Source organism: Scleropages formosus, chromosome 6 (genome assembly GCF_900964775.1).
Source record: "Scleropages formosus chromosome 6, fSclFor1.1, whole genome shotgun sequence".
In the NCBI taxonomy this organism is placed as follows: domain Eukaryota; kingdom Metazoa; phylum Chordata; class Actinopteri; order Osteoglossiformes; family Osteoglossidae; genus Scleropages; species Scleropages formosus.
Genome location: NC_041811.1, coordinates 11,888,341 through 11,900,473, shown reverse-complemented (window position 1 = coordinate 11,900,473; position 12,133 = coordinate 11,888,341). Strand labels below are relative to the sequence as shown.

Here is a 12,133-nt window from a genome sequence, read left to right as displayed (position 1 = left end):
CCCACATGGTTGGGCAGTGTTTACTTGCACTGATGAGTCATGCATGTAGAGTGGTAGACTCTGGTAAATGACCTTATGCCAAGTATGTCAAATATCCCCAATGCAAATAGTCATAAGTGAAATTCTAACCTTGCAATAAATCATAAAATGAGTTTCTTTCCTTTTATTCTTCTACACGCGTTAAATGTACAAATGTGTATCGTGTCAAGCTTAAGTGCGGCCAAATCAAAAGATACGTTCCCAGATGCTTCAGGTAAGTAACACTTTGGTCATGCTGAACGCATTGATCTAAGCGTAATCTTTTCTGACTAATCTCTGCACTCATCCGGTCCCCAGAGATACATTATGTAGATTCCTTGTGACATTCCATCTTTGCCGTATTTAATTCCTCTACCCAGAAACTGGCAATGCATGAAATAGAGCAATTGGGCACACTTGCCAGGGGATCGATTTAAATAGCAGTCAGGCATTGAGTCACAAATTTCCTCAGAAGTGAGAGTGTGTGTCTTTTTCCCCTTTCTTCCTTTTCATGCTTTATTAATTTATTTGTTTGTCTAAAACCCTGTGCTGCATTCTCTACAGTTAGTTAGAGCGCAAGACACTCACCCACTGTTTTTCTTCTGTGTTCCTCTCATTGTGAGTGAGTCACAAATGTTTTGTCGTCACCATTTCCCAAAATCGGGCCATCATAGAAGGTTTTACCTTTTATTTGCATTTTTATGTCTGGCTAAAATGAAGCTATTTCCACACATTACAGTGTCTTTATGTGTAGAGCAATATTGGTTGTAAATGAGCCCTTGTGTTGAAGGATCTTTTATGATATCAGTCTCTCTAGCAGTAAATCATCTGTAACAAATATATTTCATTCTGGCTTAAACAGAGCCATCAAATGCCATGCTCATATCTTTTAGTCTTTGCTTTCAAAGCTCTGTATTAATCTCAGTGAATCCTTGTCCTCATGTATCTGTAGAGAGAGACCCTATAGGCAGAATGAGTTTCTTCTTTATAATGAGTTAGGTTTTAAACAGTAGGAGTCCGGGGGAGACGTTTACTTGGCTTCTTCTCAAGGCAGGAACTCGGCGAACCACCGAGAGAAGCTGAACTTAACCGGTCACTGGATCGTAGGGCATTGACTATGTTTTCTGCAAGTAATTCTGCAAACGCGTCCACCCTTTCCTGTACTTATTTGTTACAGGATTGTGAAAAACGCAGACTACGACTTCCAGTCGATTTTTATTGTTGTTCAATTTGCTGTTGCTTTTCTCCAATTAACATGTTAGGTGTGTACTCTAAGATACATTCAATTATTCGCACATTTATACAGCAGGGTCTTTTTTACTGGAGCAATTTGATTAAGAGTGCAAGAGTTGGAGGTGGGATTCACACCTAGGCCCTATGACAACAACACTAATTACTATGTCTCCTGCCAACCAGTTAAATTATTTGAACCTGAGTCACAGCTGATTTCAGATATATCAGTCCAACATTGTACCCCTTGCTGTTCTGCAGGCCTGTAATTATTTTCCATTAATGTCTGTGCCACCTGGATATGCTCTTCAGACACATTGCAGTCATTCTTCACTAATGCAGTGTTTTCTCTATATATGTAGTTGTAAAAATGAGCTAACATAGAGGGTTTTTTTATGAAAAATATCAGGCCTGACAAGTACACTTTTTGACATGTGAGACGTCTGTTATTCACGCCGTGTGCAGCTGGAAATGTCTCCATTAAAAGTAACCCTTTTATTGTCGTCCTTTGTCGCTGTCTCCTTCTCTCTCCCTTACTGATCGTGTTCTTGAGTCATTTTAATATCAGGTCAGTTTAATTGACCAACACCAATTATGCCACTGTTGCTATGGTTTTATGGTCACCAAAAGAGCAGAGAAGCTATAAACCACGCATCGCCTGAATTCATCTGATGCGACTTCAGGGAGAAGTTAAAGGTAGGAATATGCATTAAAATGCATCATTTAGGAAGTCCACGCGTGCTGGTTGGAACCAGTGATCCAGGAGGTCCGGCGAGGCTGTGTGAAACTATAGGCTTCGCTCTGTCTTAGTACTTTCCCAGCTGCGCCTTGGAGGGCGTTGAAGCCCCATGCAGAAACCAGATGAATGGGGAGGCTGACTATCCAACCTCTCCTTTTCAATCACTCCTGCAAGCAGTCAAACAAAAAAACTCCCTGGTGACTTCCCACTGAGTCAGGAAAGATAGACAATCTCATCGAAATCACATGCTCTCGAAAGAAGCGTGGCTCGGCTTATCGAGCCACCTGTCCCCAAAATATACCGTGAATGCAAAGGAAAAAAGAGAGAATTAAAGGCCTGTGTTTTTGGACTGCTGTTCGGAGTGCTGTGTGAACTGTCAGGCTGCCACACATTCTGCATGAACTGAATATCGTCGGGGTTAATGAAAAGTGCTGGAATTTCTATTGAAGGCCGGAGCGCGAAAACCTCAATTAAAACTTCTGATGATTTTCTACGCAGCATGACGGCATACGCTGCACGTTCAGTCAAGGTCACAGCTTATTTTTTGTTCAGCCTTTTCCATCAGTATTCTCTCCGGTCCATTTAAATAGATAACAATGTCACATTTCGCCGAGGTTACATCGAGCCCTTTCGTATGCTCTTCCTTGCTGTTGGAAATAAATGGATGTGCATTCGTGTCATTTGGGGGGACTACAGGGTGCAAGCTGCTCAGACCCCCGGAAAACGTGATGAACGTCACAAGCGCATCCTTTAAGGACACCAGAGTTCTCCCTCAACCCTAGAAACAAGAGGCTTTGGGAGAGCTGTGTTGGGATTGGAAAGCATGCCAGCCTACAGGGGACCCCCCGATAACATAAATGTGTCACGTTTTGCATCACTGATGGCTTCAGATGTGCGTTTACCTGCTGTCAGAGTTCAGCAATGAATTTGCTTTCACTGATAAATTGTCTTTAAGTCCCAGTTTGGGATTTAAATACAGTACAAGAGGCGCTAAAATTCTGCCATCTACTGTGTACTATGAAGTGCCCTTGTAGAAGTGCTTTTGTGTGAAACAAAAGAGGGGAAAAACTTAATGAACTGAGAAGAAAAGGCCATTTTATCAAAAAGAGCTTGTAGCGGTAATTTGTTTCTGTGGTAGCTAGACAAGACCTGACAAAAGAGAGTCAAAAATGAAAGAATGAAATGATTGCATTGAATGAAGAGAATAAAAATCATTTTCTTTGCATAAATTTTGGTTTTAAACACTTTTTTCCCCCCATAAAATGAATGGGGTCCCCCCCCTCACTCATAGTATGTCTAAATTTTTGCCTTAGACAGATGTGCAATTTGAATTGATTTGCACTAATTTGATTACAGCGAGTAGTGACAAGTTTTCATATGGAGACATTATTAGGGAAGAAGGTAGCTGAATACGCAAAGTTGTACTTTAAAGGTTGTTGGTTCCAGTCCCATGGTACACCGTTGTTGTACCCATAGTAATAAGAACCTTGTATCATAACAATGTTGTACTTTCTCTCTGTCTGACTTCCAGCGAGCACGATCTCGGGGAGGATGACATCTACGACTGTGTGCCGTGCGAAGACGATGGCGATGACATCTACGAGGACATCATCAAGGTGGAAGTCCGGCAGCCCATGGTCAGAGCCCTCCTCGGTTTTCTTCCAGTTATTTCCTGCCCACCAGTGATGGGAAAGGAGTACTTCTGCACTCCACAACCGTCCCACAAAATGTTATGCGCATGTGATATTTAGAATGACCTTTTCTTGGAAATGCAGGATTATTTTTTCTTTCCCAAAGGCAGTCTGATGAAAAGATACACATATCTGGCGTGCACACGCTGAAACACAACACTTGAGAGTCATGGACTTTTTGGCATCGTTAAACCCATTGGAGCCAAAGTGAACATTTGCGATTCTCGCATTGTGTGTTTTCTGTGGCCCCTCACTTGTTTTTATGTTTTTTTGTCATTCCTATACGCTGCAGATCAGGTACATGCAGGTAAGCAACAGACTGTGCTGTTTGTTAGAATTAATTTGCTGTGCAACACTGGTATCGAGTTTCCGCATCAAACGAGCGGCCGTAAGCACGCAAAACGCTTCCTCTTTATTTGTTTACAGACAGGAACATTTGTAGAGTGACAAGTATGATTTATCGTTGTTCTCTCATTCTTGCGACGGTTATTTCATAGCAGCAGCGACTTTGGTTTCTTGGCAACGTGATTTAGCTTGATGAAGTCTGCCAAATCGCGTGCTGAAGTGGCTTGCGACCTTTGTCGTTTCAGAGTCTCGATCATTATGATCATCACAACCATGGCTGCGTGCATTGATCTTCTTCATTCAAAACAACCTTATGTTCCCCTATGGGGTGTAGGGCTGTACTGTATATATAAAGACACACTCAGACAGACACACACACACATACACGATCAAACGCTGCCATTCCGAGTTTTGGCTCGGCTGTTGACCCTGTTGCTAGGAGACGGTAACAATGCTGTCGTGATGTCACGGTAACCACACACTTGATGAACTCCCCCACTAGATCCATGGACTGTCATCACAGTCTCATTCCGGAGCCTGACACTTTGAAATTAGCCACAATTAGATTGTGGTCACCATTTAGTAGCTTTATTCAATCATCTCCCTCCCACTTTTTTAATCAGAGTAGAACTATGTTATTGGACATGGTATAAAACTTTTCCAGATGGCCGCATGTTTTTAGAAAGCCAGACACACAGACAGTGGATATGTACGAAAGCACTAGACCAAATGACTCCAGTGTTTCCAAGGGGTCTTTGATCTTCGTAACAATGGATGTTTTATTTGTTTGAATTGCTTTCTTAAAATTCCAAAGCAGTCATCCGAGATTGTAGGAGTGAAAACAGCTGGTCCTGATAATAATCCACCATGTGCCCTGTTGGTTTTTGGTGTCCTGCTCTAATGAAAAATTTGCTTTTACTGGTATTTTTGCAAAGATGAGGGTGTGTTTCTTTTGCAGGGATTTACTCTGAACCTGATTTATTCACGTAGCCCTTGAGCGCTTGTTATTGCATTTACCTGTCATAAAAGCACAGGCAAACACCTGTTAACCTTAATTTGCAATTACATTACATTATGCATTTATTTTAATTTTCTAGTCAGTTAACTAATTATTGTTGAAAGCGATTCCGTTTGTGTGCAGTTGTCTTGCATTATCCGTACACGTATACCTTTTAAATTTCAGACTATTGCCTTTGAGATGGTAATTAGCGGTTTTTGTCATTCCACGTAGATTGTTACCCTGCCAGTTACCGATAAAATTATTTAATCTCAGTGAAAATATTGGAAGCTGAGAATGTGTTTCTTATGTTTATTTATTATGTATGACGATCCAAAAATTCTTATGGTGTTTCCTATTGGAATTTCCCTCTGAAACTTCAGTGACCTTCTGATTTCGATGAATTTCTTAAGGTCTTTCGATCTAACATGCCTTTTGAAGTAATGACCAATGTGTGATCCTAACGGAGTGAAATATCTATAAACGCTTTCATTTTTTATTGCTGGTGTTAAATGAAACAGAAAATGGGCATGACAGAAGAAGACAAACGGAACTGCTGTTTAGTAGAAATCCATGAGACGGAGGCAAAGTACTACAAGACACTGGAAGACATTGAGAAGGTGAGTGTCAGCTGCTGTCCAAGCCTTGCAAATCTTCAGAAGGTAGAGAATTAAAGTAAGTAATTTAATTGATTGATGTTTTGTACTGCATTGATGTACAGAACAGCAGCAGATGCCTCTCAGACATCTCTTGTAGCTACCTTATCCATCCATCCATTATTGTTAATGTGAGAATAGGCAGGAAATGCAAACTACACAGACTGGGCAGAGTTTGAACCCAAGTCCAGACCCACAGCCCAGTAAATGTGGGACACTGTGGTATCCGCTAAGCTATCTTATGATGGTTACAGTTACAAGTATGGGTCCTGCTTTTTGTAAGGAACTTAACTATGAAAAAGAATATAAAAGCAATGAATTTCATAAAACCGGTGGTGATGATAATGGTAATGATAGCAGCCATACTACCCCCGCATGAGTGGTTTTTGATCATGAATCTGATAAACAGAACTGATCTCATCAGTTGGGTTTAGATAAGTGAGACTTTGGATATTAAGTGAAGGGCATCTAGCGTGAGAGTGCATGGAATCAAAAACTCGTAGATTAAAACTGGTGGCGGCTCTTTTGGAATGAGCGCATTTCCAGGTGACCAGACTTCAGTGTGTCCTTAATTTACCCTTAATTCCCCCAACAATCTGTAATTCTAGAGCTGGTCACAGCAGGTTTATAGTGGCCTTAATATGGTCAGGTGTAATGAGCTTCTTGGCCTTTTAGAAAACGGTATTAAAGTACCCCCAGTGCATCTGCATGTTCACCTTTTGACAAAGGAAGTTTCCTGAAAATATCCTTTACCCATAACTACTATTGCTCTCCTTCTTCAGAACTATATGATTCCTCTGAACCAAGTTTTAACTCCTCAAGAAATGGAAGCCATTTTTGTCAATCTGGAGGTGAGTTCTTGGTTTCTTTGATTTGTGAGGTTGTCGACCGCTTTGTTGGGTTCTTTTGGGTTTGAGCTTTGCGTTGGTTTCTCCCGTACAGGATATCATCAAAGTTCATTTCTCTTTACTGAGAGCCATCGATATGAACATGGTGACGGGTGGCAGTGGTCTGGGCAAGATCTTCTTGGACTTCAAGGAGAGGTCAGTATCAAAGCTAATGGGCTGTGACCTATAAAGACCTGAGAAGTCAAGAGATTAGGACTTTTTCAGCACGGGTTTGACCCTCCTAAGGAAACAGTGCAGGGAGAAAGGATATTGCTGGTGAGAAGAGGAGGGTATCATTTTTATTGCTCTGCTCTATTGCACACACACCATGCCATCACAGTATTATTGTCTGATGCCCTGTGAATAATACCCAAGCAGCGTGCGTGAAATTGTTAATTCATGGCCCTCAAGGCATCATTTAAGACTGGTGTAACTGCACCCAGGCTAACAGACTGGAAAGAGGAAGCGGTATACTGGACAATTTGAATTACCCCCAGGAGGTGCGCTGAGACAAAGGGTAAGGTAGGACCACACTGAAACTGATGACTTCGGAAGCACTGGCCCCACCATGGCCCACCTTACCTTCAGTCTGTCAGATCACAGGAAGATCAGTCAGATCACTTTGGTAGTTCTTCAGAGAAGATGTAAACTCAGCCAACAGGGTCAGTCAAGTTGTGCTGGGATAGGCTCTGGATAAGCATGACCCTGAAATGGACAAACAGTTATTGTTAGTGCGTGAATGAATGAATGTGCATGATGAACATTAGATGAGCAACAATTCAAACAGTTCTGCTCAGAAAAGTAGTGGACCTAATGTGTACAACTGAATGGCCTGACTGAAGGGGCATTTCTAACACTGGCTGGTACGTTATTCCTCTGTTTAAATCTCCTGCAAGTGAAAATTTTATCAACTGTGAATGTATCTGTTCTAGAGATTACAACATCCTGTGATCGAGGAGTGCATTCTAGCGTGTACGTACTAATGAGTTCTGACAAAAAGTAGGTGTCAAACACTTCAGAGCCTTATAACTAAAACATAAGACTTTACATTTCCCCTAAACTTTACTGGGAGCCAATGCAGAGATCTGAGAAGTGGAATAATAAGGTCGTACTTTCTAGTTCTTGTTATAATCCTTGCCAGGACATTCTGAATTTGTTGTAAAACAGCAAGAATGGCATTGTAATAGTCTCGTCTTCTCTGTCTAAACCCTTGTGTTACATTTTCCTGTGTCTCAGACAAAGAAATCTATTTAACATTGAAATATTCCTAAACTCCAAAGGAAATGTCCTAGACTTTGAGTTCACTTATGTATTGAAGGATAGATCCTTGTCAAAACAATGTGCAAAAGTAAATGTTAAAACCCTTAAAGGAAATAATACAGGTGATTCTGTTGTTTTGCAATCCAGGGACCAGATTTTTATTCCTACAGTTTTTAATCTGAAGAAAACTGTTTGCTGTGGCAGATACAGGCACATAATCACTTGGTCATAGAAAAATATACTTGTGTGTCACAATCATAGGAAAGAAAACTAACTTAATGCTTCTGTAGGTGTCTCCTTACTGAGAGCATTTAAAGTTCAGGTCGGGCCACGTATCAGAAGTCTTTGCAAACTTGAAACAATTATCCACATGAAGCAAAACGCTTCCGCAGTGGTCCGGAGAGGTCAGCAGAAGACTCCAGGCTGTATAGGCGAAGGGTGTGATCTATAGTGTGAAAGGCACGCCTTGGGTCTACAAACTATAGTAGGCCTATAGTGCAGCTATTTGGATCAGAGGATACTGGAATGTCCTTAACCGCTCTGGTTCGTACAGTTTCTGTGCTGAAACCAGAGCAAAAACTGCTTAAATTTTTACCACTGTACTATGAGTATCTTAAAATAGTTAAATATGTGTATCGACTGCTACTCTGTGTAGAAGTTCTTCATGCATGTCTGTCATTTTGTTATTGTTTAGCTGACACCTTCATCCTGGGTGACTTAGATTTATATTGTTATTTACAATGATTTAACCATTTATACAGCTGCGTAATTTTTACAGTATCAGTTCAAGGTAGGTACCTTGATCAAGGGTACTGCAGCAGGAGCGGGACTTAAAACTCAAGTCCATGGCTTTCAAGGCAGTATCCCTAACCACGAAGCCACCTGCTGCCTCAGGTAGCGATGCTAGAAGAGGTTTGAGACTAGTCAATAGTTGTTAAATATATTATTATTAAACAGTTTTTAAGGGGGTGCGGTGGCGAAGTGCGTTTGGCCGGGTCCTGCTCTCTGGTGGGTCTGGGGTTCGAGTTCCGCTTGGGGTGCCTTGTGATGGACTGGCGTCCCGTCCTGGGTGTGTCCCTTCTCCCTCCAGCCATGCGCCCTGTATTGACGGGTTAGACTCCGGTTTGCCGCGACCCCACTTGGGTCAAGCGGTTTCACTCAATGTGTATGTGAGTCTTTAACAAAGATACAGCTACCCAGAAGAAGACCCAGTGATAAATATTGTAAATTATGTTCACAACTGGCAAGGTAATTGCTGCCAATGAATCTTAATGCAGTTTAGAAAGGATGGAATGTAGCGTACAGGCACTGTACATTGTTTCGGAATTAAATTCTTCTGCTTCATGTTGACTAACGATCCAGAAATGGCTAAGGAATAGCTTTTATTGGGAGTGGAGATTGAAAACCTCTCTACTGTTAGTAGAATTTGCCTAGACTGGAGCTCTAGTACTGTCTGTTTTATTGTTGAAGGAATCCGCAAAATCACTGCTGCTAATAAATAGGTAGAATATTAACCATGAAATTTTAATCTCTTGCCAGTGTTTTTTGACTGTTTGTTTTTATTATTTTCAGACAGCTCGGAGTAATGACAGCAGCGAGCCATGCTGAGAGCTTCTGCTTCTGTAGATTATAATAGTCAGTCCATGGCGAGTTGTAACCTAGTTTCAAAGGTGCTAAACTAATCAGATTACTTATACAGGGGACCCCAGTGCAGTGTTAAAATTTAGTCTAGCTCTAATTATTACCGCTGTACTTTGGGAATTTTCATTACTCTCAGCAATTGGGATGCTAGGTAAATCAAGGAATCCTTTCCTGAGGATTGAGTTAGTAATGTGATGGTGGGAAGATAGCCTGCAATGGAAGGTATGAAGGCTGCGGCTTGGATTTTGCACATATTCGTTTGTTTGCCTTTGGATGGAGACTGTCCCTCTTACAGAAACCAGGGCATTCCCAAAAATTGCCCCATTTCTTTCCACATGCTGTAGCCGTGATTTTGAGCAGTGAAATTTGCTATGAAACACAAGTACGCTATATTAGTAAAGCACCAGAAATAAAGTTCCCGCACTTTCTTAAGGCTCTGTTGCACAATGAAGTGAAGGTTTTTCATACCTCAGATTGCTTAATATGACTTAATATGTTTCGCAGCGGTACGTGGATGCCCGAGGCAGATGCATGATCTCTGCACTTTTGCAACCCTGGGCTGCCGCTTGGAGAAATGAATGCCTGGACGGGCCCAGAAATTGGGTTCTTGAGCCCGTCAAGAATCAATTGTGTCATTCAAATAGGCTGAGAGCAAACATATTCGGTACAGTGGAGAAGAATGGTAGTCAGTCAGTTCAAGCCACAAATCAAGAGGAAAACTTGGAAAGATTGCAAAGATGTGTACCTGGAAAAAGGACACTACAGTGTAAAACTCTGTTGTGGTGGCCTGAAGTGATGGTGTTCTTAAATGCATCCACAGCATGGTATCGGCACACTAGGACTGCAAATTCTTTTTGGGAAGAAGACTAAGTGTTATTATCATGTTGAATACAGCTGGATACTGCAGTGTCCTCACTAGGAAGCATATGAAAACATACATAGATGATCCCTGCTCCTAAAGAATATTAGCTATTGTCTCCAACTAATTTATAGTAATGAATAGTGGAGATTTTAGAATCGCTTTGAAGACAGAGCTTTTCGCTTTGGTTTTCCTTCCCTTTGCACTTTCTGTCACTCTGTGCGCTGCTCTGTCTCGTAGTAGGGGTGCCATGTGTGCCACACCCCATAATAACAGCCTAACAGATGGCAGCATGGCCATCACCACCCACCCCTCAGGCAACAGCCGGTTCAATTTGAGAAGATTGTTCTTGCATCTCAGCATTGATATTTGCGGACTAAACGCTGAGACCATGACCATGCAGACCATGAGCCAGTTATGTGGAAGTCTCTTGCTCTCTGGGGAACATACAGCATCTATGGCTTTACCCACATCCACCCACAGCCATGCTCAATCGCCAATCACACGAGGCTTGGCCTTCACCTATGGCCTTCCATCACGAACCTGCTCGGACTTAGCGTTGACCATGTTCACATGAGCTCACTTGAGACCTAAAACTGAAAAGGCTTGGGGGTTGTCTGATTTTTTTGGAATCAGCTACAGATTTCTTATTTAGGCCACTTTGATGCTTTTAAAATAGCTGCATTTTCTGTTCTTTGCCAGTGAAATCATAGATTTGTCTCATTTGTATTATGAAGGATCTTTGAGTTTAGCCTCTGGGAGATGGCATTTATATTTGCTGTAGTGGTGGGGGCAGAGATATGTATTCCTTCTCGCTGTGCAGACATGAAGTCGCATCCAAAGGCAGGATTCTGGCGGATTAGATGGGAGATGTATTGAATGCATTTGAAATGAATCGATCAATTACATAAAGTGGTGATTACAAAAGTGTGCTTCTGGCATTAAAGTTTCTCTACAAAGAGCTGCCAATGGTTGGAAGTTTTCTTAATGGGACAAAACAGGACCTCCTTTCAAAATGTAGCCTATTAAACACTTTTATATGAGGGTTTACCAAATCGATCAATATCTCCATTATTGGTGAATATTGGTGAATGGATAAAGCCACATTTAAGTGTTAGTTTGAGTTTTTCTCCAATTATTTTGCCATTGCATTAATATAAGGGTGCAACCAGTAGGATCTGGCAAGGATCTGATTTCTTTTGACCCAAGAGCATTCAGACCCCCTACACACTCCACACGCGGTCCTGGCCCAGTTTAATTACATTTGTTATCTGCACTCCGAAGTTCCAGTGCCCTTTGCAACAGTGGGAGTTTTGGAAAATGAAAGAAAAGCTTTCAGGAGCGAACGTGTCGAAATGCCATGAAAGAAATGTCAATGTTTGATCATTCCCGTGGAGCCCTTGAAGGAGAACCGAAGAAAAGGAGCGCTAAACGCTTCGCCTGGGAGGTTTTTGCGGCCGGCGTTTCCATTTACATCCGAGCCGATAACCCGGGTTCGAGAAACCCCTTAAATCGGGGTTATAAGAACAGCTGTGTTATTAACCATTTGACCTCGACCCCCATTTTCTTGATGCAGGGGGTTCGAAAACAGGGGTGAGGGGTCCCCTATGGTGTATGTCACAGAAGATTACCACGCGGCACAACTTGTCATCTCCGTTTTACTCTAAGACCAGCGCGTCACCAAAGGCGCCTCGGAGGGCAGATGTGGAAGGTGGAGGGTGGCATTAGTTTTAGATTGTGTTTTTCTTCGAATGACACGCTTGATGGAACTTCCGTGGCAGAACCGTTGACACTCTGTCAGTTTTACTGA

At 41.9% G+C, this 12,133-nt stretch overlaps 1 protein-coding gene across 6 annotated transcripts in view; it reads left to right on the top strand.

Moving 5' to 3' along the window:
* The window catches only part of vav2 (vav 2 guanine nucleotide exchange factor), a 127,872-nt gene that overhangs the window by 99,828 nt on the left and 15,911 nt on the right, over window positions 1-12,133 (top strand). For 4 of the 6 annotated variants that reach the window (XM_029253196.1, XM_029253194.1, XM_029253190.1 and 1 more), the window contains exons 5-9: window positions 3,519-3,624; window positions 3,971-3,985; window positions 5,542-5,640; window positions 6,459-6,527; window positions 6,619-6,719. In XM_029253196.1, the coding sequence (XP_029109029.1) occupies window positions 3,519-3,624; window positions 3,971-3,985; window positions 5,542-5,640; window positions 6,459-6,527; window positions 6,619-6,719 (390 nt within the window). The remainder of the gene's footprint in view (window positions 1-3,518; window positions 3,625-3,970; window positions 3,986-5,541; window positions 5,641-6,458; window positions 6,528-6,618; window positions 6,720-12,133) is intronic. The other 2 variants (XM_029253192.1, XM_029253193.1) reach the window with 1 other exon arrangement.